General features: G+C 45.1%; 1 protein-coding gene across 1 annotated transcript; it reads left to right on the plus strand.

The window, feature by feature from the left end:
• Positions 1-27747, plus strand: HAPLN3 (hyaluronan and proteoglycan link protein 3). The gene is made up of 5 exons (XM_084816441.1): positions 1-97; positions 10832-10986; positions 14133-14501; positions 23445-23747; positions 25457-27747. Exons 2-5 carry the CDS (start codon positions 10860-10862, stop codon positions 25735-25737), a joined length of 1080 nt encoding a protein of 359 aa, XP_084672567.1. The 5' UTR covers positions 1-97; positions 10832-10859; the 3' UTR covers positions 25738-27747.

Below are 27747 nucleotides of genomic sequence, written 5' to 3' on the forward strand. Positions count from 1 at the left end.
ACTCTGGAGTGAGGGATAAACCCAGCAGCCTCCCTCCCGCCCTCTGCCTCTCTCTCTTCTCTCCACCAGCAAGCAGACTGGTTCGACATTCACATCTGTAAGTAGAGGATTTCTGGAATGAGGAAGAGGGTTGATTTGAAAGGGTGGGAGAGGGAGAGGGAGAGGGACAAACATCCCACCACTCTCCGCTGCTTTGCATCTTACGGGAGGGAGACCATGGCAGAGGCAGGACGAGAACTTCGTGTGGGCATGTGCGTGTGGGAGCGTGCTCTGAGCAATGGTGTAGAAACTTTTTCAAGGCAAGGCTGTAGGGAGAAGGCAGTCCCTTGTGTGAACATCTCCCGGAGGCATTCGGCGTGTGAGAAATACGGGGAGATTCCAAAAGAAGGGCAGAAAAGAAGAAGAAAAATCCAGAGTGTGTAAAGAAGCCCATACTGAAATGACAGGGCATTCTTCCCCAACCAGGAGCCTTCCAGATGGGTCGGACTACAAATCCCATCATGCCCAGCCAGCATGACATGATGGGAGTTGTAGTCCAACACATCTGGAGGGCCCCAGGTTAGGGGAGGCTGCCATAGGGGGAGATGAAAGCGCTGTCATGATAAAGAGATTAATAGCTGTGGACATTGCCAAGGGTCAAGAGAAATGAATTCAGCTACTTTTCTAGAGCTAACAAGATGATGTTAAAAATGCACCTTTTTGCACCCCTTTGCATCTTTTTGCACCTTCTCTCCTGTTGTTTGTGCTTTAACTCAAGGTTAGATATAATATGCAATGTGCGTTTTGGTCAACGTCGGGTTTTTGTTTTTGTTTTGCATTTTTTAAAGCTTTTTCTTATAGACCAATTGAGAGGACAAACGATTTGAGCTTCTTTTTTTTTAGGATTTTGACAAACCTAACTGCGACGTGGTTTTAAGCACAAACCGATTTAAGCCTCAAAAAGTCGGTGCGGGCCAGGATGTGGAAGCGAAGTGGGACTCGCATTCTGGCTAATTTTTACCCTCACGTCAGGAACTGGTTTAGGCTGCAGTCCTGGTATAGATGGTTGTCTGGTGCTGCGTTCCATTGAACTTGATGGGGCTTTCTTCTGAGTCGACAGGCATAGGTGACTGAGCAGACTGATTGAACCCTTGAGTGGGAAACTACCCAAACTAATGCCGAAGAAAGGCATCGTAGGGGGCAGGAGGAGTGTTTAAGCCAGCGGAAAAGCACACATTTTAAAGGAGGGGATGACTGGCTTTAGCAGAGGGAACAGGCATAAAGCAGGGTTCCAATGAGGGATCTCTCTGCAGCATCCTTAAAATGTGCCCCCGGTAGTCAAGGAAGAGCACTGACAAAATTAATTTCTGTATTGAGGAGGGAACGAACAGAGAGGAAACATACAAAAATCAATATATAAAACAAGAACAACAGTAATAACAATATGAAGAGTTTTCATGAAAGCATATTGCTGGAAGAAGTCATCCTTTGGTCTTCAACGGGCGGGAGGGGCGTTGGGGGACTCAGGACCCCCCCCAATTAGGTTGAAGCCTCAAAGTGGTGAGATTGTGGGACCATCAGAACTGTCAAAATATATTTACTGCTGGCTGGATAGTTATTACAGTGCTAAGGTATGTGCTCACAACTTGTATGAAATTCGTTCTATCCTATGGCCATTTCTGATCTGATGAGCTCTTTGGCTTGGGCAATGTTGTTGTGATGATCCGTGTCAGCCTTCTCCAACCTGGCACCCTCCAGATATGTTGGACTACAACTCCCATCATTCCCAGCTATGGGGAAGGCTGAACTATGGCTTTAAGCAAACACAAGACTTGACTACATAAAGAGGACGGTCTCTCTCTCCTGGTCCAATGGGATCTGTCAGAGGAATCCAGTGCATGTATACTTGGCAGTAAGACTCACTAAGCTCAGTAGGACTTACTCCCATGTAAGTATCTGTAGGACTGAAGCCTTAGACCCTGTTCTTGTTAAATGAGTTTGAGGATCCATCAACAGCCCTGCAACTGTAGCCCATGTCTAAAATCTAACTCGGGCATCATGTGCTTCAGCGAATCCCATAAATAGTGTGTGTGTGTGTGTGGGGGGGGACACCTTGTTTCCACAGAGCACCTCAATGAAATATGACTGTCTTCTTTCACACCTGAAGGTCTGATTATAAATTGGTTCTGATCACAAACTGAATCATATAAAGGAAGGAGGCATATACGTATTTTTAAATGAGCAGATAAATCAAGCCTGCACTGGCTGAGATGTACATTTGATTTCCCTCCCAAAGTCTCTTCTGCATTCATCATTCATTCATGATGCCAAAAAGCAGAAAACAAACGCATGAAATCACCCTTTCTCCTACTTCTTCAGATATCAGGAACCACCTTTAGGCTCAAACACATTTGGGGACTAACTTAATTTTTTTTTTTTTGCCATCAATTTGTATAGCCATCCAACACGCGCTTTAGATCAGGCTACGCCTTCAGGGAATCCTGATCCCCCCCCCCCCAGTTGAAGACTAATGGTTTACTTTTTCCAGCACTACCTACCATTCTAGGAAAACTCTTCATATCATTGTGATTATTTTATAGATTACTTTTGCTTCTGTGCTCATTTCCCCTTTAATGCAGAGTCTGCATGAATGTCTGACATTTATTTCATAATGTCGACATCTTCCCTTTCATTCCCCATTCCCAGTGCAATCCTATGCATGTTTACCCAGTAAGTCCCACTCTGTTCAATAGGGTTTACTCCCACCAGTCCAGGGGTGGGCAGACTTCCGGCTTGTGGGATCTATTTATTTTTTATTAGAATCCCAAGGTCCACCATTATGCAAAGTAATGGTTCAGGAGGGTGGAATTAAAGAACAGGGCATCTCTGAGCAAATGGAATTGATTTCCACTACCGGAAATGAATGGTAGTCCATGAAAATGTTTGCCAACCTTTCTCATGCTGGTGCCCTCAAGATGTGTTGGACTGCAACTCCCATCTTGACTGGGAATGATGGGAGTTGTGATCCAACATAGTTGGAGGGCACCAGGTTGGGGAAGGCTGACTTATGCCATAATAAATTTGTTCGTCTTTAAGGTGCCATGAGATCCTTTGTTGATTTTCACTGCAACAGACTCAAATGGCTACCCATGCGGAAGTTGGCAAGGGTTTCCAGTTTCCTCTCTACTGCAAATCACCCAGAGATCTGCCAGTAGGTCTTGATAGAGCCTTCATCCCACCTCTGCCTTTGGCTACAACACTTAACTCAGGAAGAAGTCCCATGTAACCTGTCTCAGACTTACTTCTGGGTTAACTTGCAGAGGTTTGGGCTGCTTGGTAGGGACTCCTGGATGGACACTCTCAATCTACCTGAACTGCAGTAAAGACACAGTGGGTAAGATCCAGGCCAAACTAATTTCAGTGAGTGTGATTTAATCATATATGTTACTCCCCCACCGCGATCAATAGGGCTTCACTTGGGTTGGACTTTATCCAATATATATAATAAAAATTCCTTTGATGCTCCATTGAGCCTCGAGGTGGGCTGCTTTGGATAAGACAATGATGCCTCTGTTAAGCATTTTTCCAATTCAACTCTCCTTTCTTGTAAGTGACAGGAGAAGACATGGTTGAACATTGACAGTGTCTTTTTTCCCCCTATGGGAAGCACAATCCAAGGCAAATCTTAGCAAACATTTGCAACGTGTAATTTCTTCTGTCGATGCTGTTATTACATGATAAATAACAGTCCATTTATCCATGTTTTTTTTCCTCTCTTTTTTGTGGTGGTGGTTCTTTGTTGATGTTTTGAATGTGCATTCTCTTCCAGAGATTACAGCAACAATTTATAATGGATGATCTTGTGACAGATGAAAATAAGGAAGGGATGATGGTCAGGGGCATTTCAATCTGGTTTTTGAACCCACTGTGTTTGAATGGACTAAGTCTTATTAAGACAACCATTTCCAACCTGGTGTCCTCCAGATGTCTTGGCAGTGGAAGCTGGTGGCTCCAATGTCAGTCGGGTGCTGAATCCACTCAGGGTTTCAGTTAGAACCAGTCAGAACTCTAAAGGAGCTATCTAAGGTGCCTTTAGGGTTCTGACTGGTTCTGACCGAAACCTGGACTGGATTCACTGCCCCACTGACACTGGAGCCACCAGCCTCCACTGTATGTTGGACTACAACACTGGCTGGGGGAATGCTGGGAGTTGTAGTCCAACACATCTGGAGATCACCAGGTTGGGGAAGGTTGTCTTAAGGGGACAATGGTTCTTTTTAAACAGGGGGAAAGATTGTAAAGAAACTCGTGGCTTGTTTAGGTAGGAGAGGGAGTGTAAGAACAACCACTGTTTTGTGCAGGGAGAGGCTGCAAGGGTATCAATGCAAGGTTGGTGAATAGATAAGGTCCCGGGGCAGTTTCCTGTATTGGAGATTTTCCTGTCCCTAAAGGAGAGGGTTTTTTCTGGTGGGAATTGGGTAGCACAAGAGAGCAGAAAGAAAATGGAGCAGAGAAACAGGATATGTTATAGGAGGTGTGGGAGAGAGTGAAACGACGAATGATTCAGTTGATAGCAGAAGGACATAACAATTACTCTCCTGGGTCAAAATAAAGTCCCTCTAATCCAACAGCATTTTGCCTTTGGCCCTGCCCACAACTGGAATGCCCTGGTCCCCAAGAGCTCCTCCGAAATTAAATTTGGCCCTTGATCTGAAAGAAGTTTGACACCCCTGGTCTAATCTGACAGTGGCTAGTCAGATCTCACCAGAAACTCGCAAGCTGGTCATGTCTGTCCCCTGTTCTTTTATCATCAGCACTGGCAATCTAAGGTACACTGTTTCTGAATATGGGGGGGGGGTGTTCCACTTTATCCTCTAAGAGCATAGATGCAAGATCCTGGGTGAGATATGACTTTTCATTTTATAGCACACATCCCCTGGGCATCTCGCCCAGAAGTATGTGTTCACTAGCATCTCTAGTATTTGTCACTTAAAAATGCAGAGCAAATTTGGTTGGGGCAGAGTTAGGGTTAGAGTGTTGGACTAGGACTAGGGCTAGGGCTAGGGAGATCCAGGTTCAAAGCTCCACTCATCCATGAAGCTCACTGGGTAGCCGCTCAAGTCTAACCTATCTCGCAGGGTTGTTGTGAGGATAAAATGTTGGTGGGAGGAACCATGTACTTCAGCTTCTTGGAGGAAAGGTAGAATATAAATGTACTAAAGAAAGGTAAAAGGTTGGGGGGATTTGTCTTGCATGAGCCCTTTGAAAACGAATGGGGCAGTTCCCCTGTTCATTTATGTGGGGCTTCTGTGGAAGAATGCCTCCTACTGGATCCTGCCCAAGGAATTGCAACATGGAGCCATTTCTGCCGCTCTGGGCCCAGCATGGTAGTACTCCTACTCTCAGACTGTGGCATGAAATTGTCAAAGACATCCAGATATCTAAAGAATTATATCAGAGTAATAACATCAAATTGAATGGTTTATTGTGCTGGCTAGGAGAACACTTGCTTGCTCTAGCTGGAGGTCAGGATTCATGTTGCCACTATATTAGTTGAAAGCAGGAATTGTTCCATGCTGCATTTGCTTGCTTTGGGGGTGTTTAAAATTATCCATCCCCTCTTCTTTCCTTCACCTGTGGATCCAAGGTTTTATTTATTTATTTATTTAATTATATTTCTATACCACCCAATAGCCAAAGCTTTCTGGGCAGTTCACAGAAATTAAAACCAAAAGTATAGCATAAAAACAATATAAAATATAAAAGCTTAAAACTACAGTATGAAGTGCAACTAGAATAAACTTAGCAGCAATGCAGAGGTTTGAAATACAGTAACAAATTTAAAACAGAACTAAAAAAAGAATGTTAAAATTCCTGGGAAAATAAAAAGGTCTTCACCTGGCACTGCAAAGAGTACAATGTAGGCACCAGGCAAACCTCCCTAGGGAGCTCATTCCACAACCAGGATGCCACAGCAGAAAAGGCCCTCTTCCTGGTAGCCTACCGTATGCTGCCTCTTTATGCAGAGGTTTCACTTAGCTATCTCATAAGAATATACAGTCAGGGCTAGAAATATTGGAACAAGGTAAACTGTTTTGGCAGTTGGCCTCTGTACACCACCACATTGAAGTTGAAAGGAAACACACCCAGATGGGAGTGAAGTCAGGACTTTCAGCTGTAATTCAAGGGGCTTGACAAAAGTGGGGCACTAACCATTCAGGAAGGACAGCCAGTGGCATACCCCCCCCCAATTGTTGGTGGCTCATAAGTAATGGAACGAATGGCTGACAAGCAGCTGCATGGCCAGGTGTGGGCTGTTTCCTGGGTACCCCATGACCAATCAAGCAGATAAAAGGCCTGGAGGTGGTTCTGAGTGTTACATTTGCATTTGGTAGCTGTTCACTGGAACTCCCAACATGAGGTCCAAAGAGGTGTCCATGCGAGTGAAGGAGGCCATCATTAGGCTGAGGAAACAACATAAACCCATCAGAGAGATAGCAAAAACAGTGGGGGTGGCCAACACAATAGTTTGGAACATCCTGAAAAAGAAGGAATTAACTGGCAAGCTCAGCAACAGCAAAAGGCCTGGCAGACCACAGAAGACAACTAAAGTGGATGACCTCAGAATGCTGCTCATGGTGAAGAGGAACCCTTTCACAACATCTAGCCAGGTCAAGAACGCTCTTGAGGAGGTAGGCATGTCATTGTCAACATCTACAGTCAAGAGATGGCTTTATGAATGTAAATACAGAGGCTTCACAACAAGGTGCAAACCACTAGTATCGCTCAAGAACCGAAAGGCCAGATTAGCCTTTGCCAGTAAACACCTAAAAAGGTCTGCCCAGTTCTGGAATAAGATTTTTTGGACTGATGAAACCAAGATTAACTTGTACCAGAATGATGGGAAGAGAAAAGTATGGAGAAGGAAAGCAACAGCTCATGATCCAAAGCATACCACACCATCTGTCAAACATGGTGGAGGCAGTGTTATGGCATGGGCATGTATGGCCGCCAATGGAACCCGGTCACTGGTGTTTATTGATGACCTGACAGCTGATAAAAGCAGCAGGATGAATTCTGAAGTGTTTAGGGCTATGCTTTCTGCTCAGGTTCAGCCAAATGCTGCCAAACTGATAGGATGCCGCTTCATATTGCAGATGGATAATGACCCAAAACATACAGCAAAAGCTACCCAAGAGTTTCTCAAGGCAAAGAAGTGGGATGTTCTGCAATGGCCAAGTCAGTCACCTGATCTCAACCCAATAGAGCATGCTTTTCACTTCCTGAAGACAAGACTGAAGGCAGAAAGACCCACAAACAAGCAGCAGCTGAAGGCAGCTGCAGTAAAGGCCAGGCAAAGCATCTCGAGGGAGGAAACTCAGCATTGGGTCATGTCCATGGGTTCCAGACTTCAGGCAGTCATTGACTGCAAAGGATTTTCATCTAGGTATTAAAAGCGATCCTTAAGTTTGAAATGATGTTGGTTTGTTCCATTACTTATGAGCCACCAACAATGGGTGTGTGTATATGCCACTGGCTGTCCTTCCTGAATGGTTAGTGCCCCACTTTTGTCAAACCCCTTGAATTACAGCTGAACATCCTGACTTCAGTCCCATCTGGGTGTGTTTCCTTTCAACTTCAATGTGGTGGCATACAGAGGCCAACTGCCAAAACAGTTATCCTTGTTCCAATATTTTTGGGCCTGACTGTAGATGCAGGGCCCTGGGCAGGATAAGACCTCTCTTTTCCTCGCGTGCATCTGCACGCATTGGTGTGCTATATTATATGACCGCTAGCGCATCATGAGAAATCGATAGTCGAATGCTCTTGTGAGTCTGAAGCACAAACCCACCCACAGCCAACTGCATCTCTGTGTGATTTACAACTCCTGCCTTTCCCTAATTCTGAACAGTCTGCACTGGCAGACAGGTCAGTGGGCAATTCTGCCCCATTTCTAAATCTGGTAGAGTGCTGTATGGAGATGCAGTAGGAGAACCTCTTCCATCCCAGAGGAGGGTGCCCATTCTATCTCTGCACGAGTCGCTGCTCTGAACGTACAATAATAGAATCATGGGGTTTCAAGGGGCTTCAAAGCTCATCTAGTGGAGGAGCAGGGAAAAGGTGTTATCTCCAATCAGTGATTATCTCCCATCAGTGATCAGAGATAAGGCAGGGAAACTGATGGACTGGATGAGGAGCTCTTCAGGCTCCCCATCCCTGCCCTACAGCATCCATAATAGCTGGCCACCAAAAAAGCTCTCTAAAGGCATTTCTTCATGAGGGTTTTACCAGGGCTTTACTGGGGCTTCTGCTTCTGCTTCTTTGCAGGATTAAGGACGGCTCCTTTACACGTGCTTTTTCTGGGGCTTTTCTTTCTCTGCCTTTCTATGTTTCATTATACAGCCACTAGATGGTGCTGTGGTATATGTAATTGTGCAATTACATGCTACAAATCTAATGCCATTCAGGAAAATACTGCAGTTTCCTCAAGCTCCCCCCCCCCCCCGCTCCAATAATGGTTGCAAAGCATGAGAGAGGCCCTGGAGGATGATGACATTGTGTATAGGACCCTCAAACTACTGTGAGTGAGCAATCATGAGTGCAGAATAAAAGCCTCTTGTAGAAAGGCTCTACTTGCTCCCTTCCAAACAGGGAGCACACCCCCAGCTGAGACTCAGGCTGTGATCCTCTATCCACTTGCTTGGCATGAAGCCCCAATGAACTCAATGGGTCTTGCTTCTGAGTAGATGTGTATAGGATTGTGCTGTTTGGCCAGCTATCCTGTGCCCAGTTCTCATGGAATGTAGTGGTACTTTAGTTAGAGTAAACATGCATAGAATTAGGCTGTTAGGCAGAAATACAGGTGGGTGGATTGTTCTAAGAGCAAGTCATTTTTACTTTTCCCTGCTCCGAAGGTCAAACTTTTTCTGATGTAAGAGTTAGGCATGCCTCCAACTGTAATTCTAAATAATTATCTGCCACCAGAAGTTGAGCAACACTGCCTTCTGTCTTAACTGTATTCTGAGTGTAATGGAGTACGTGTCCTCCCACCACCAGGATATTAGCAATGTTGCAGTGTGTGGAGTGCTTCAGTGCAGGGTTCTGATTAGCTAGCCATGCCCTTTTCAAGAATACTCCATTCCGTTCAACCTCTCCACTGGTTTTCTGCCTCTCCCCCAAGATGCTCAGCATTCTGCCACCACTGAGCATGGCCATACTGTCTGGGGATGATGGGACTTGTAGGCCAACAAATCTGGATGGCCCTAGGTTGGAGAAGGGTGGTCTATAGAATTATTGAGTTTTCTGTCTCTCCCCAATGGCCTCAGGGCACAGCCAAGAGAGTAAGCTTGGATGAAGCAAGTCAGAAGTTGAGCATGTGAATTTCTGGAATGTGTGGCATGGATGGGAATGAATTGGATGCCTTTCGTAGGAAGAAGGGCAGGAAAAGGTTTTAGGGCTTGGCCAACCCCCCTCCTTTTACACACAAGGGCAGTGACAGTTTCAAAAAGAGGTTGTAAACTCCGACAAACCAGGAGGCAAGAAGTCAAATTCCTGAGCTATTGCAGGAAACTTGATGGGCAGAGAACGCCCTCTGTTGGCTGGCGTGGAGTTCGTGGAGATGTCTGAGCTTCAGTCCAATTGTGCAGTGCCATCCTGAGCATGTTTACTCAGAAGTAAATCTCACTGTGTTCAATAGGGCTCGCTCCATAATAAGTGTGTTTAGGACTGTAATATTACTGGTGCTGCATTAAAAATAATAATAGAGATCCATCCTTGCGTTGGAAAAGCAGGTAATGCAAATTCATCTCACTTTATTCATTGGTATCATCACTAGGGCATTTTCTGGTCCCATTGATTTCAGTGAGGGAATACAGTATGTGCTTAACTCTCTTCTTTTGATATTGATGGGACTTCGGCTAGATTGTAGGCTGTCTTTGTGATTATTTTAGTTTTCATAATAATACTTAGCATTTCTTTGTTAAAAGATTTTATAAGTAGAGTGGCCATTGGCATATTGCCAATAAAGAGGAAATGCATCAGGCAAAAAGAGGGCAAAAGAAGAACGGAATCAGTGGGACTGGAAAATGCCCTAATGATCATACTAATGAATAAAGTAATTTGAATTTGCATTACCTCCTTTTCCATCACACGGATGGATCTCTTTATTATTATTTTTAATGCGGTACCATTTTATTTGCATAAAATTTGCATAGCCTGATTTACAGCTATAGATGTGAATTCAGAAATAATGACTCTCCTTTAAATATGGTATTAGATGCCCCTAATGAGGCTATACGGTCAATAGGCTCAAATCAGATTTCATTGTACTTAGAGGATACAACCTCTTGGGGTTCTGGGCACATTTACCAATTTGAGAAACTGTTCCGGGCACCACCACAAAATGGCTGCCATGGGGGTGTGGCAAAGGACAAGTAACCTGGCCCACAGACTTGAGTACAAAGCAGAAGTGGGGTCTGATCGCCAACACACTAAACAACTCTTTTCAACCCACAGTTTTCAGCGTCGACAGAAACCTATTTCACAGCGATCCCAGCTGCCAGTAAGGAAATGTATTAATAACAAAAAATAGTGGGAGGCGTAGGACACTTCAGTGAGCACCAGGAAAGGTATATGGGGCTGCATTGTGCACATGGGCACCATGTTGCTCACCCCTGGAGTAGTCTCATTGATATCCATGGGACGTGAGTTAGTGATGAATGACAAGCCCTATCGATTTTAAGGGGTCTACTTTAAGTATGACTAAATCCGACCCTCTATGTATTAACCCGGCCAGACAGCCTTTAGTTATGTATTAACCTGGCTGATTTCCCCACCTTCCTTTGACTGACAGGCTCCTGATCCAGAATCGTCTGCAAGGGATGCTCTTCCCCCTGGTTGTGATGCTGCTGCAGATGCGCAGTGGCTGTGGGGGCCTCCCTTTCTACAATGGCTTCTACTATGACCGGGTCATGAATGACAAAGGAGAAGGCAATGGCAATGGAGAAGGTAGGACATGAGCAGGGAAAATGGTCCCTGGACTTGTGGTGGGTGGAGAGAACACTGGAATGGCGGTAAGGATGAAGGTATCAGCCGGTTGATGTTCCTGGAGACAAATGGAATAATCAGAGCTCCCAGACTGCATTCTCCAGCCTGGTGTGCTCCAGATGTTCTGGACGATGACTCCCCGTGTTCCTGATCATTGGCCTTGCAGGCGGGGGGTTGATGAGCATGGCAGTGCAAAACATCTGGAGGGCATCATGGATAGTATCCAATGTTAATCCTACATAGAGTAGACCAACTGAAATGAATGGGACTTCGGTTTGGGGTGATGAATTTTAGTATCATTCATTTCCATGGGTCTGCTCTCTGTAGGAGTAACTTTGGCTACTACCCCATGTTGGGGAAGGCTGCTTCAGAGCAAGAGTACCAGGTGTGGAGGCTAAGAAAGTATTGTTTGTCATTTCCAGGTATCCCTTTATTTAACTTCAGCCTGATTTATAGAGGACATGGGTTGGGGGAAAGGTCTCATCTGTGTAAGTCAGTCTTGGTGCCCCCCAGATGTGTTGGGCAGCATCTCCCACAATTCGCAGCCAGCACCTTTTATCTGTTTTAAAAAGATTATTTTTCTCATGTTTTTAATCTGCTGTGCTCAGATGTCATTTTAAAGTTTTCAGATTGTTAACGTTTACCCCCCCCCTACACACACACACTCATTTTTCAATACAACACAAACAGTTCCTTCCTCTCTATCCCTGGGCAGAATCCATTGAGGTGCTTATTCCCCCACCAATCCTCCTCCGCCCCACCAGTCCGATTTAGCACTTCCGGGGCAACCCGAAACACACATTTCTAGAAGGAGGAAGGTCAGCGGAGCTCACATAAGGGAGTGTTTCCACTCTTTTGGGGACTTCCTCTAGGAAGCGCTAAATCTCCCTTGCCTAAGCAGTGGTTCCTGTTTGCACAATGGAACTGGCAGGACCCACTGCTTGTGGAAGGGACTTGGCAGAAGGGAATTACCGGAGACATAAGCACCCCATTGGATTCTGCCCCCTTATTCCTTCCCTTAAGGTTTCCCCACACTTTCTTTATATAGTTGTGTACTTAGACAGTAAAATTTAAATGGTAAGCAATCTTGGGGGGCATGTTTGGGTCAGAAAGGTGACTTGGAAATACTTTTATAAATAAAGAAATAAACAATAAATAAACAGTTGACATTTGGTGTTAAGAGAAGGATTATTTTGAGCTGACACAGTACAGAGTTTGAATTTATGGATATGGTGATACTGAATTAGCACATGTTTGTGACCTACTATGCAGAAGATCTCAAAGGAATCATGCTTGTGTTTTTTCTAGTGCTGTGCCAAAAATATCTTCCACATTTTTTCAGCCCTTCTCATGCAATTTGATAGAAGGAAATTGTTCTCAAAAAAATGTTCAAAGGAGAAGAAAATTTCAGAGGAATTCTCATGGGTTGGGTTTGGGAATATTGTGCTTATTTTACTTATGAGTAGGGATGTATGGATTGTGTAAAATCCATTCCGTCTGTGTTTTGTGGTTGTCAGGTGCCTTTCGTTCCATCATCTGCTGATCAACAGAATTGGATTTTTTAAAGTTTCTGAAATGGCACAAATTCGCATGTGCAGAAGTGCGCAAATCCCCACAAAATGAACATTTTCATGCTGTATGGGGGAAATGCACATTTCAGCTGGTTTTTTTTTTTTTTTAGTATTTTCTATGACAACATTTCTGCAAAATTCCTGAAGGTTAGAAAAATGGTCTGCCAGTTCTCAGAATCCACCTGACAGGGGAAAAGCTGGTCCACTGCAGAATCCATGGGTCAGATTCATAAAAATCTGAACTCATTTGGTTTTCTTGTGGATTTCTCAGACATTTCTCCTTATGTGTTGGCCCAAGAGGGTGAGTGTGCCCTATCTTTTATTGTAGAATCATCTCTCTGGCAGCCCGCAGCCACCCTGGCTTCCCACACTTCTATTAAAGCCTGGAGAAAGACATCATGTGGTAACTCTTCCTTCACAGGACTTTTTGAGATCAGGAAGTGTGGGCAGCCTGGGTGGTTGCAGAGTGATGGAGAGATGTGTAATAGAAAGAAGGAAAGAAAGAAAGAAAGAACGAACACATACAGCACCCTTGGCTACATCTTAATGATAAGGTCAAAAACATCAAAATTGTGGCAACCCCAAAAGCAAAAAGTACTTCTGAAAAAAGAAAGAAGTTGCACTATAACTACTGCTCAATGAGACCCCTGTGCCTGAGAAACTGTAGAATTTCTCCCCCCTCTCCTGGAGAAATTTGGTGAAATGATTTTTCAGTCAACAAATAGGGTGGAGAGTTTTAGTAGGCCATTTGTGCATATATAACACTTTTCTTCAGGGTCTCTAAAGGGACTCACAGCAAAGGCTTTATACAAGAACAAGTTACACATATTTTAATCTCTTAATTAAAAACCATAATAATAATGCTCATGTAATAATTTTACATGAATAAGACACCAAAACAATAAAACAGCACAGCCTTCCCAAAGTTCTGTCTTTCAGCTTGAGTCCACAACAAAAATATAAATAAAACTTCTCTCTAAAGCTTGATTTTTCTGCTGGCCAAAGAAGGAAAACAGTCTCTACTCAGTTCACCCCAGTTCCACAGCAATCTTCTCAAAATTGACCAGGATCCAGCAACACAGGAACAACTTGTTAAACAGCTGTGTCACAAGGGTTCAGGGTCTTACACAGAGGAGAAAACAAGCTTCTTCCAGACTGCATTTTGGTAACTGCCTAAAATGGTGGCCACTCCCTAGCTCACTCCTTTACTAAGCATGTGCAGGAATATTCCTCAGAATTCTTAAAGAAAAATATGCCAGTGGGTTACACATAGCTATAATTTTCTCTACCTATTTGGCAATGCCAGAGAACATTAGTTATTGGGTGGATTGCAACTATAATAAATAAACAGTGGAGGCTGGTGGCTTGCACCTTGGATCTCACCTTTAGAATTCTAACTGGTTCTGACTGAAACCTGGAGTGGATTCACCACTCCATTGACATTGGAACCACCAGCCTCCACTGTAAATAAAAATAAATAAATGAATAAATAAATAAACCCCTTCTCTCCCCCCCCCCTGCCATTCTACCCCTCAGTTCCATTCAATGGCATAAAGCTGGTGGTAGAGACGTCCCCGGACACAGTTTTTGCCCACCGCGGGGCCAATGTCACACTGCCCTGCCACTACCACTTTGCACCACAGCTGGACGCCCCGCACAAGATCCGTGTCAAGTGGTCCAAGCTGCGGCAGGACAGCACCAAAGACTGTGATGTGCTGGCTGCTGCAGGGCCAAGACAGCGCAGCTTCGGGGAGTTCCGGGGGCGCACGCAGCTGCAGCAGGCGTCTCCCCATGAAGTGTCTCTGGTAATCGACAACCTACGCTTGCAAGATGCTGGCAAGTACCGCTGCGAGGTCATCGATGGGCTGGAAGATGAGAGCGGGATTGTGGATCTCGAGCTGCAAGGTGAGCAGGGAAGATGCTGCCAAGAGCTCCGTGGCAGGAGTTGTGCTCAGTGCAGCATTGTTATTGTTGTGATTTTGTATAAAAGAAAAAAAGAAGACAAGCCAGCTCCTTTCTCCATCCTGGGGCCCTCTAGATATGTTGGAATGGCCATGCAGGCTGGGAATGATGGGCACTGTAGTCCAGAACATTTGGAGGGTGCCAGGTTGGGGAAGGCTGTGATTCAGCATGAATCTGAATTCTCCACCCAGAAAGGGTAGGTTCTGTGTCAATGTCTAGATTATGCCAATCAGTTGAGTCAATATATATTTTCTTTGTTATATTTTACTTACTTATTTTATTATTACATCCATATCCTGCCCTTCCCCGCTCTTGCAAGGAACCCAAGGCAGCTCACACGGTCCTCCTCCTCTCCATTTTATCCTCACAACCACCCTGTGAGGTAGGTTGGGCTGACAGGCAGTGACTGGCCCAAGTCACCCGATGAGCTTCATGGCTGGAGGGGGACTAGAACTCAGGTCTCCTGAGTCCCAGTCCAACAGTCCAAAGGATTCAAATTTAGAGAGAGCAAACAGAAAGAGAAAAAGAGAGATACAGTGCCAAAGCCCCCTCACCCCCACGATAATGAAAAAGCCTGCTTGAGGGTTCCCACCTTTTGCTTTCTGGGAACTTGGCATGCATTACCAAGATGCTTTCAGAGATGGCTTGGTCTAGATCAGCTTCTAGATCAGCGTCTAGATTGGTCTAGATCAGCTGTGTTGGACTACAACTCCTATCATCCCCAGCCATCATGGCCATCATAGTCCAACCCATCTGGAGGGCTTCCATAGGGCTTCACAATGCATATGCCAAACTGAGGGCTTCACAACGCATATGCCAAACGGAAAGACTTAGATCACATGCATCAGCCTTGCCCAACCCAATAGCCCTGCTGGTGGGAGATGTTCGTAAAGTTTCGGCTAGACATAGGAACATATAAAGCTGCTTTGTACTGAGTGAGACCCTTGGTCTATCTAGCCCAGTATTGTTGACACTGGCTGGCAGCATCTCTCCAGGGATTCAGGCCAGATTCTTTCCCAGCCCTACCTGGAGAAGCTGGGGATTGAACCTGGGACCTTCTGTGTGCAAAACAGGGGCTCTGCCTCTGAGCTACCCATGCCGCAGGATGAAGTGGCAGAGCCTGGAACTGGCAGAATGGACTGCACTAATTCATGCTGCACTGTCAGCAGAACTACACTTCTTAAATACTCCTTTATGGGTGTGAGGGAAGAACAGAAAATAAGCATAGCAAAAAGCAGCATGAGCTAGAATGTTTCTGATGTGCTAGTTATTTTTACTTATTGGGAGTGGGAAGTTTTTTTTTTAATTCAGAACAACAGCAGTATTCAAAATGCCTTGCCTGCACCCTACCATTGAATTATGTTGCATGTGTCAGTCTGGCCTTCACATCCTTAGGGACTAGTAACACGTGCTCAGTCTTCTTCTTTTTCTCTTTTAATGAAAGTTGAAACAATCAGGAATTCTTCACACCCAGTACCAAATCCCACACCTTCCGCTGTGTTAGTATTGTTAGAAGTTAGTACAGCCCTCTTTTTGACAGTCTTGTGCTCAACTGTCCAAACAACTTCATAACCAGAAACTTGATTAACCTTCTGAGCTGAAAAGAAGCCAAATAGAGTGCGGCTTCCTTCTCACATGCCCCTGGATCACTCTTGCATTTTCTTTGGGATAATAAGGAAGGCTGAGGGAAAGAGAATGAAGCTTCTTTAGTAGAAGCTTCCTCATGAGTCAGGCTTTTAGGTAGTTCCCTAATTACCCCCAAATTGCAATGGTGGCTACAGATATGCATGCAGAAAGGTAATGTAGTCTTTTATTTATGTATTTATTTTACTTTTATACCATAAAATCTCTAAGAACGCCATCCTGTGCAGGTTTAGACAGAAAAAAGCATGACTGGCTGGGGAATGCTGGGAGTTGTAGGACTTTTTTCTGTCCAAACATACATAGGATTGTGCCTTCGGCAGTTCACAATACATATATGATACAGTATAAAACCAATATAAAACCAGTGTAAGAACAATATCAATTTAATTTAATTACAAAATTACAAGAGAGACAATGATAAAATGGAGTAGAATAGTCCATTACAGGTCACAGAAAGCTTGTGTAAATAAATAAGTCTTCAAGAGGCACTGTCGTTCCAATACGACAATGGAACCAATTACCTAGGGAGGTGGTGGGCTCTCCCACACTGGAGGCATTCAAGACGCGGCTGGACAGCCATCTGTCAGGGATACTTTGACTTGGATTCCGGCACCGAGCAGGGGGTTGGACTCGATGGTCTTATAGGCCCCTTCCAACCCTACAGTTCTATGATTCTGTGAATGCTCACTGCAGTTTCTGCCTCCTGAATAATAGACGGGAGGGGTGTTCAAGAGGGTGGGTGCTGCTACCGAAAAGGTCCGCTTATGTCCTGTTACACAGCGATTTTATGTTTAGAAGTTTGAAAGGATTGCCATAACCACACAGAGTGTATACCTCCCTCTAGCCACCAGATGTCGCAGATAGTCTGTGTCATTTATTTATGCTAACATAATTTATGCTCATCAACTGAAAGATGCGTTCTTTGTGCGATTGCTTTGGCAGATCACCTATGTTTGCAGAAATGAGGGTGGGTGAACTTCAGTCTTCAGGCATGTTTGAAGCCATCATACAGCCAAGTCACCATGTGGGTTACTTGGGTATGTCAAAGAATGAACCCCAAATTGGTGTGCGAGGAATGTTTTGGATGATGGTAATCTAACATAATAACATAAAAACAGCTGGGCTGAATCTGACCAAAGGCACACTTCAGTCTTCCCTAACTTGATGTCAAGTCCAGATGTTTTGGATTACATCTCTCAGCATTCCTGACCATTGGCTAATCTGGCTGGGGCAGATGGATGTGGAAGTCCAAAACATCTGGAGGGCAGGCTGGAGAAGGGTGGACTACTTAATCCAGCATCCTGTTTCCTACAGTGCCCACCCCGATTTCTGTGGGAAGCCTACAAGCAGAACAGGAGCACAATGACACCCTCCCGCTCATGTTCCCCAGCAACTGGTATCAGTAGCCATACTGCCTTTGATACTGAAGGTAATATCATGGCTAGGGATGTACAAATTTTGTAAAATCTGATCTGTCTGTGTTACAGATTGTCAGGTGCCTTTCATTCCATCGTCTGCTCATTGGTGGAATTGGATTTTTTCCAACTTCCTGAATTTGTGCAAATTCTCACTTGCGAATATGTGCATATCCCCCCACCCCCAAATGTGCAAATCCTTCCCAAAATGCACAGATCCCCCCAAATGCACATTTTCATGCTTTAGCCTATGGAGGAAATGAGCATTTTCGGCTAGTGTTTTTTTTTTTCATTTTTCATATTTTTCTATGACTAAATTTGCATAAAATTCTGGAAAGTTAAAAAAAACTTTCTGCAAGTCCATGGAATCCGTGTGACTCAGGAAAAGCCAGTCCACTGCAGAACCTGCAGGCTGGATTCATAGAAATCCAGGCTCATTTGACTCTATTGTGGATTTCTCTGACATCCCTGTGACTAGTGCGCCTGGCTAGCCTTCTGTGAATTTCCTCTGTGAATTTCTCTAATCCCTTTTTAAAAGCGTCCAAGTTGTTGGGCCCTCATCACATCTTCTGGTAGTGAATTCCATAGTTTAACTATGTGTGGTATGAAAAAGTACTTCCTTTTCAGTGTCCTGAATCTTACCTGCATGGCAGAGGCTCCAGGCAAGTGTCTGGCAGGCAGGCATCGCCTGGTGGACTTTAAAATGACTCCTGGTTGTCTTCATCCATCCTGCGAGCCGAATTAACAAATGCATATTCCATATACAAACAGTGCATACTAGCCTATTTGAAAGGAGTTACATGCATTTGTATTGCCCTGTTTATGTAAAATAGGCACATGTAGCCACATCAAATCTGGGAGTATCAGTACCTCTAGTACCAGAAACACCATGCCTATGTACACCAATTGCTGGGGAGCATGGGCGGGTGGGTGCTGTTGGACTCATGTCCTGCTTGTGGGTTTCCTGTGGGCAGCTGGTTGGCCATTGTGTGAAGAGAATGCTGGACTAGACGGATCCTTGGCCTGATCCAGCAGGGCTCTTCTTTTGTTCTTATGGCAGCATAAAACATGCACATCTATTCAATGTATACATTTAATCAGGGATTCAGCATATAGCTCAGCCTTCCCCAACCTGGTGCCTTCCAGACACAACTCCCAGCTGAGGAAAGCTGATTCAGTTGATTTGGTTGGTTAGATTTTTAAAAAAAATAATGGATCAAAAAGGTGACCCCCCCCCCCCCGCAATCACTTCACAGGTTTTTAATTTTGATCATGCCGATTTTTATAAAAACTGCAGATTGTGAGCATCCTCTGAGTGAGTGAGATGGTGGGATCTCTTCTTGAGTGATGCCAGTGACAACACCTGTGCACATCAGCTAAAAAACAAAGAAAACACACTTTCCCCCTTTAAAATAATTGGGTATTTTTTCTCTCTCTACTCATATACAAGTCTCCAGGTAGGGCTAGGAAAGAACCTTGCCTGAAACCCTGGAAAGCCACTACCAGTCAGTGTTGACAATACTGAGCTAGATGGGTCAAGGGTCTGACTCGGATCTATTTATTTATTTAAAATATTTCTTGGCCGCCTTTCAGAGCAGAAGCCCTCCCAAGGTGGCTTACAACAATAAAATACATAAAAACAATTAAAATATTAAAAGTGATAAAAGTGTAAAAACAATAAAAGCCAACAATAAACAATTAAAACCAACAATAAAACCAACAATGATGTTAACAGCAGCAACAGCAGCAGTCATACCAGTAGAAGGCCAAGGTAAAATAATATGTTTTCAAGGCCTTCTTAAAAGACTGCAATGAGGGAGCATGGTGGACCTCCGATGGCAGCTTGTTCCAAAGATGTGGGGCCATGCAGAGAAGGCCCTCTGATGTGTGTTCACCCACCTGACTGCTCTCAGGGGTGGGCAAATGAGAAGGGCCTCTCTTTCTGATCTTAAAGTGCGGGCAGGCTGATATGGGTGTAGACGGTCCTTCAAGTAACTTGGTCCCAAACCATTTAAGGCTTTAAAGGTCAAAATCAGCACTTTGAATTGGGCTCAGAAATGCACCAGTAACCAGTGCAGCTGGTACAGTATAGGCGTTATATGATCAAATCGGCTCGCCCCCACCAATACTTGGGCGGACGCATTCTGCACAAACTGGAGTTTCTGAACCGTCTTCAAAGGCAGCCCCACATATAGTGCATTACAGTAGTCCAGCCTGGATGTGCCTAGTGTGTGGATAACTGAGGCAAGGTCTGTCCTCTCCAGATAGGGCCACAGTTGGCGTACCAGCCTAAGCTGGTACAAAGCACTCCTGGACACTGCAGCCACCTGGGCTTCCCCAGTTAGCTCAGAGTCCAGGCGGACTCCCAGACTGCGCACTTGGTCTTTCAGGGGGAGTGCAGCCCCATCTAAGACCAGTTGTAAACCTCCATCCAAAGTAGTTGGTTTCCCAACCCACAGCACCTCCATCTTGTCTGGATTAATTTTGAGCTTGTTCACCCTCATCCATCCCAAAACAGCCTCCAGACACTTGTTCAAGAGTTCCACAGCCTCCCTGGGATGTCCAGATGGAAACGAGAGGTAGAGCTGAGTATCCTCTGCATACTGATGACATTTCAGCCCACTCCTCCTGATGACTTCCCCCAGCGTTCTCATGTAGATGTTAAAAAGCATGGGGGACAAGATAGAACCTTGCGGCACCCCACAGGCTAATGGCCATGGTGTGGAACCGAAGTCCCCCAGCACCACCTTCTGAGACCGCTCCTCCAGAAAGGACCGGAACCACTTTAAAACAGTGCCTCCCAAGCCCAGTCCAGATGAACGATCCAGAAGGATACATGGTTGATGGTATCGAAAGCTGCTGAGAGGTCCAGAAGAACCAACAGGGTAGAACTCCCCCCATCCATTCCCTGGTGTAAGTCATCAACCAGGGCGACCAAGGCTATTTCCGTCCCAAAACTAGGCCCGAAACCTGATTGGAATGGATCTAAATAATCAGTTTCATCCAAAATAGCTTGGAGTTGTGAGGCCACCACACGCTCTAGCACTTTGCCCCTTTGACACAGGGTGGTAATTATCTGGACTTGTGGGATCTAAATTTGGTTTCTTCAACATGGACCTCACCACAGCTTCTTTCAAAGCTGTGGGGACCTTGCCGTCCCTCAAGGAGGCGTTTACCACCGCCGAGGTCCAGATAGTCAGCCTAGCTGTGGCAGATGTCCCGAGCCAGGATGGGCAAGAATCTAAATAAAAAGTAGTAGGCCTCAAAGCAGTTTGTCCACATCCTCAGGTTGCACAAGCTGAAAGGTATCCATAACATGATTAGATGGTGCACCAGCCTCGTCCATATCGGGCTCTGTCAAAACAATGTCATCCAAGTCAGCACGAATGTGAGCGATTTTATCTGCAAAGTGTCTGGCAAATTGTTCACAGCGGGCCTTTCAGGGTTCAAGTTCTTGTGTTTCGAAGCCTATACCCAAGAGGCTTTTAACCACATGAAAGAGCTCCGCTGGACGACACTGAGGAGATGCAATGGTGGCGGAGAAGTAGCATTTCTTCGCTGCCATCACCACCACAGAAAAAAATCGCAAGTGGATTCTTACCTGTGTTCAATTGTATTCGTTCTGAGTCTTCTGCCATTTGTGCTCTAATTGTCGACACAGTCATTTCATCGCCCTCAGCTCCTCAGAATACCAAGGAGCTGACACAGTTCTACAACTAGGTCGAGGACGTTTGGGAGCAATCATATCAATAGCCAGGTCATCTCCTCATTCCAAGCAGTGACCAGAACCTTGGCAGGACCACCACCTAAGCCTGCAGGAAAATCCCCAAGAGACCTCAAAAATCCATCTAGATTCATCAATCTCTGGGGCCAGACCATCAAATTTGGTCCCCCACCCCTGCGGAGGTTACAGGTGGCCTGAACGTCAAAACTGATCAGATAATGATCTGTCCATGCCAAAGGAGTCACCACTGGCTCCCCCACATGCAGATCATTTCCTCCCAATCCAGCATGGAAAACCAGGTCCAAAGTGTGTCCTGCCACATGTGTTGGGCAAGATATTATTTGAGACAGGCCCATGGTTGCCATGGCGGCCATAAAGCCCTGAGCCGCTTCTGACAAAGTAGTCTCAGCATGAATATTAACGTCCCCCAAGACCACAAGCTTTGGGGACCTCAACATCATGCTCAAGACCACCTTGGTCAGCTCAGGCAGGGAGACTGTTGAGCAGCGGGCTGGGCGGTACACCAACAGAATCCCTATCCTGTCTTGGGTGCGCAACACCAGGCACAGACACCCCAAACTGGCTGACTATTGGATAGGGAATCTGACCAAGGGGATAGAATCCCTGTAGACCAAGGCTACCCTCCTTCCCTGCCCCTCTAGTCGAGCTTGGTGCTGCTCAAGAAATCCTGGCGGACACACTTGGGGAGGACTAACTCCTCCCTGTTCATCCAACCAGGTTTCAGTAACACAAGCCAGGTCGGCACATTCTTCAGCTATAAGCTCAGAAATGATGTTACCTTTCTGAGTAGCCGACCTGGCATTCATCAGCAGCACCTTCAGGTTAGAGGGGACTGCAGGCAAGACACCAAAATCACTGAGGTTGGAAGGTGGACTGGAAGGGGATAGAGCACACAGATGTCTCAATCGCCTTCCCCTCTCCTGATGTCGTCGCCTCCCACCACCATAACACCCTCTGCCTAGCACTACATCAATGGCGGCCCCAGCTTCCTCCATTGGTAAACACATTCCAGGCCCACTAAAGCCACATTCCAGGTTAACTGATGGTGCTATCGCACATTACAGGTTGACACGCTGGAGAAGGTTAGGTGGTAGTACCTCCCCCCAGGAGTAGATGTTCCTGCCGTTTTTGCTGTTGTACCTGGTATAAGGCAGCTTAGGGCACAATCCTATGTGAGTTTAGACAGAAAAAAGTCCTACAATTCCCAGCATTCCCCAGCCAGCCATGCGAAAAGTCCTGTAACTCCCAGCATTCTATTATCCTGTCTTTCTTACTCAGTCCCCACTCAGCCATGAAGTTCTCCAGGTGACCTTTTGCCAGTCGCTTTTTCTCTGCCTTGCCAAGAAAGTGCCTAGTCGCTCTTTCTCTGCTTTGCCTACCTGATAGGGTTGTTGTGGGTTTCTAAGGAAGTAAACGCACGCATCACGACCCTGGGGGGTTTGGAGGAATGGAAGGGTAAAAACATGAACAAGGGAAACTGAATCTGGCTTTCATGCATCCATGTCAAAGTGGACATGCATAGGAACATAAGGAAGTTGTTTCATATACCGCGTGAAGCTGTTGGCCCACCGTTGGTCTACATTGACTGGCAATGGCTCTGCAGGGTTTCAGGCTGGAGTCTTTTCCATGCCTTACCTCAAGATACTGGGATTAAACCTGTGATCTTCTCTATGCAAAGCATGTGCTCTTCTACTGAGCTATGGCCCCTCACCCTGGTGCTCTGATACAGCAGTTCCCCCTACACCGTGTTGATGGTCTGGATGTCAGATGGTCCATCGGTTCTTCTCAACACGAAGGGGAGCCAGTGTGGTGTAGCAATTAGAGTGTTGGACTAAGATTTGGGAGACCCAGGTTCTCCAGTTGGCCATAAAACTCACTTTGGGCCAGTCACTGACTCTCAGCCTAACCTCACAAGGTTGTTGTGAGGATAACATGGAGAGGGGGAGGGTCATGTATGCTGCCTTGGGCTCCTTGGAGGAAAGGGAGGATATAAATGTAACAAACAAGTAAACAAACGAACACCAAATGTGCCTATTAAGTGGCCTTCCTTTTGTTCTTGCTCAATAACTTTCTGTTCTTCAGGTGTGGTCTTTCCTTACCAGCCTCACCGTGGGCGCTACATGCTCAACTTTCATGAGGCCAAGAAGACCTGTGAGGAGCAAGATGCGGTGATGGCCTCCTTCGACCAGCTGTTTAAGTCCTGGATGGAGGGCCTTGACTGGTGTAATGCGGGCTGGCTGATGGACGGCACGGTCCAGTACCCCATTACTCTGCCACGGGAGCCCTGCGGTGGGAAGGACATGGCTCCCGGCATCCGGAACTATGGAGAGCGTCACAAGAACCTCCATCACTTTGATGTCTTCTGTTTCTCATCTGCTCTGAAAGGTGAGCTGTGCTATCCCCTGGATAGCACTTAGTTTTACTGACAGGCTGCTTTGAGAAAGGGATGGGAGGTGTCTGGCTAGGTCATCTCCCCTCTGTCCTGGCTCCAGTTGCCCACACTCTGTTAACATCTAAGATTGATTACTGTAATGCACTGTATATGGGGCTGCCATTGAAGAGTGTTTGGAAACTGCAGCTAATTCAATATATATCCACTAGACTGCTGACTAGGATCAGCTGATGGGAACATAGGAAGCTGCCTTAAACTGAGTTAGGCCATTGGTCCATCTACCTTAGTATTGTTTGCTCTGACAGGCAACTGCTCAGACAGGAGTCTGTCCCAGCCCTACCTGCTATCCAGCTCCTCCTCTTTCAGAAAGCTCCCATGCAGTGGCTGTGATCTCTGAATTTACCCATTTTTCTCTGAATTAGAACTGACCAAGAAGTTTGATTCAATCTCTTCGTCAGGGGCCCTGTTATGGCCTACCTTATTCAGAAGCACAATTGGTTGGTACATGAGACAGGGCTTTTCTATTGTGGGACCCTGGTTGTGGAACTCCCTCCCTAGACAGCTCTTTCATGCACCAGGTCATTCAGCCACAAAGACTCTCCTTAAAAAAGAATTTTGGCATTTAGTTTGGGTTTATGCTTTAATTGTTTTATCCTGGGCTTGGTTTTACAGTATGCAATTGAGTTTTATTAATTTTGATATCTATCTATCTATCTATCTATCTATCTATCTATCTATCTATCTATCTATATACACATATATATATATTGTGTGTGTATGAAAGATAGACGAACAACAGAGTAATTTCAAAATATATTTAGAGCTAAATGTTTCTATATATTGTGTGTGTTCTATATTCTCTCTCTGTCTCTGTGTGTGTGTGTGTGTGTGTGTGTCTGTGTGCGTGTGTGTGTGCGTGTGCGAAAGATAGACTAACAACAGTTATTTCAATATATATTTAGACCTAAATGTTTCAGTTTAGAGTGAAATGTTTCTATATTGTGTGTGTTCTCTCTCTCTCTCTCTCTCTAGTGTGTGTGTGTGTACGATAGATAGACAGACAAACAACAGAGTAATTTCAAAATATATTTAGAGCTAAATGTTTCTATATATTGTGTGTGTTCTATATTCTCTCTCTCTCTCTCTCTGTGTGTGTGTGTGTGTGTGTGTGTGTGCGTGTGTGTGTGCGTGTGCGAAAGATAGACTAACAACAGTTATTTCAATATATATTTAGACCTAAATGTTTCAGTTTAGAGTGAAATGTTTCTATATTGTGTGTGTTCTCTCTCTCTCTCTAGTGTGTGTGTGTGTACGATAGATAGATAGACAAACAACAGAGTAGTTCCAAAATATATTTAGAGCTAAATGTTTCAGTTTAGAGCTAAGTGTGTGTGTGTGTGTGTGTGTGTGTATCTGTCTGTCTGTCTGTCTGTCTATCTATCTATCTGAATGTTTATGTTGTAAGCTGCTTTGATTTCAGTTTGATAAAGAGAAGTGAGATGTCCATGCCTGAATCAATCAATATAAATATTTTGAGTTTGATTTATATCTCTTCCTTCTTCACAAAGAGCACAGGGCAGCTAACAACCTATACAAAACACAGTACACCACATAAACGGTGTTAAAATCATGACTTTAAATTGCTCAGGAAGTCTTGGACTTTCCTTCATTGTGCAAATGCATTCTCTGTTTCTGCCACTAGGGACCGTTTACTATCTGGCTCGCCCTGAGAAGCTCACCTTAGAAGAAGCCAAGCAGGCGTGCCAGGACGACCAGGCCGAGATTGCTAAGGTGGGCCAGCTGTATTCGGCATGGAAGTTCCTGGGCTTGGACCGTTGTGACGCCGGCTGGCTGGCTGATGGCAGCGTGCGCTACCCCATCGTTTCTCCCCGGCCCAACTGTGGCCCGCCAGAACCTGGCATCAGAAGCTTTGGCTTTCCCAAAGTAGGGAAATTTGGAGTCTACTGTTACAAGATGAGCTAAAGGAAGGCTGGGAAAATACCCTGCCTCAACAGACACATCCTTCTGTTGCCACCTAGAGTTTATTATTTAAAGGCCAGTCTCTGGGGGCAGCTTGAATGGGATGTTTTATTTTTGTGTCTTTTTGTTTTGGGGGTTTGTTTTTACATTTTTGGTAATGAAAGGGAAAATACTGCACATTCCTGTGATGCAGCGTTTGAGTTGCCTTGGTGCTTTCTGAGATCTTCCAGCTTCATTGCCCACCTAATCCAGTCATAGAGAAAACCTGAGATTAACGTGTGTGTCTGGGAGAGTTTGGGTCTGGTCCTCTGGTTATTGTGCCTTCTGAAATGGAGTCATGCTGACATCGATCAATGAGATTTGACAACCATCTGATATACAGCTAGGGAGATGCTGTAGTCATCGTGTCTCACCAAAGGGCTTCCTGATTCCAGTGTGATGTTCCCAGTCATTGCTAACCTAAACTGTCATCATCCCACAAGGGCTTCCTCCAGCCCCCTGGTGGATTCAGCGCTCACAAATTTAAAAGCGAACTGGATATTTTCAAGGCTCATGGCGCTACTGCAGTAGCGGCTGCAGCAGTAGGCAACACTTGGCTGATATTATCACAAACAAAGCTTATTTGCCTCCTGATTGATCATTAGGAAGCTAAGGGCCAAGGGAGATGTCACAGAGGCTACCGGATAGCAACTCTGTTGCCCTTAAAAGCACACAACTTTCTCCAGTTCTGCAGGCTGTCAAGATGAACTGGGGGGGAAGCTGATTCTTCCTCTAACACTGATGGTCTTACGTCTGTGTGCTTGTGGCAGCCTTCCCCAACCTGGCGCACTCCACTTGTTTTGGACTATAACGCCCATCATCCCTGACCATTGGCCATGTTGCCTGGGGCTGATGGGAACTGCAACCCAAAATGTCTGGAAGGTACCACGTTGGCAAATGCTGACCTATGGGGTAGTGCCCATGATGTTGCCAACTTGCCTCCCATCCGGTCTTCAGAGCATTTAATTTTGTGTGTGAAGTGAAGAATGAATATATGAATAATGGCATATATACCTCTTTCAAAAAATTGTTTTTAAAAGACAGACAAGCTCAAGGGGAAGGACAAGATAGAGGGCTTCCCCACTTGCCAATCTGGCAACCAGCTTGTTGGCAAGGATGTGAAAATCTGTCTGTTCTCACTCCATGTCACGTTGGCATGTTTTTACCCATAATTCCATTCTGTTCTGTTTCCATGTTAATTGTGAATTAAAAGAAAATCCTCTCCAGATACTGATTGAAGTATGCATTTTCTTCTGAAATATACATTTAAATCAGTGGTGGGCAACATGCAGGCCGCATGCACTCTCCCAGCCAATGTTGTGGCTTCTGTTGCCCTGCCACTCCACTGAATATACCATTTACATCTGGCAGGGCAGTGGTAGCAGGGAAAAACACCAATTTTCCTTTGAAATAACCTCTGGATGGCTTATTTTAAAACAAAATCATGCTCCCAGAAGCATTCAAATTTGGTGGCAAATTCAGTGGCTCAGCGGGAATTCTGTAAGGGTGTGGCCCCTGCTGGATTTGGGGGAGGGGGCAGAACCAGCAGACGTTACCCATTCCTGATTTAAATGCATATTTTGTTAAGTTTGAATTGGAAATAACTGCATGCTGACATTCTGAGAAGTACAACAGTTGGTGGATAGCAGAGTTCAGGCCTGTTCAAGAGGTTCTGATCAGGTCATTTTTTTTAGGGATGCTTGAGGAATTTGATCTTTGTGAATTCTGATATGAGCTCACCTGATCTGTGCAAATGTGAGTATTGGAACTTTGTTACCCACCATCTCTTCCTCTTCCTGAACATTTGGGCATAGCTCTCAACTTGAAAAAGGATCAAAATACATGGAAAAATCCATATCCTGGGAGAAAATAGTTTTAGAAGTGTGGATTTTGAGAGAAAATACATTTAAAAATACATATTTAAGTGTAAATTTAGATGTAAAGTTTCACGTGGATTAAAAAAATCAATCAGTC

The sequence above is a fragment of the Heloderma suspectum genome, chromosome 11 (assembly GCF_057233095.1).
Source record: "Heloderma suspectum isolate Gila_16-S chromosome 11, 16-S_ref, whole genome shotgun sequence".
Classification (NCBI taxonomy): Eukaryota; Metazoa; Chordata; class Lepidosauria; order Squamata; family Helodermatidae; genus Heloderma; species Heloderma suspectum.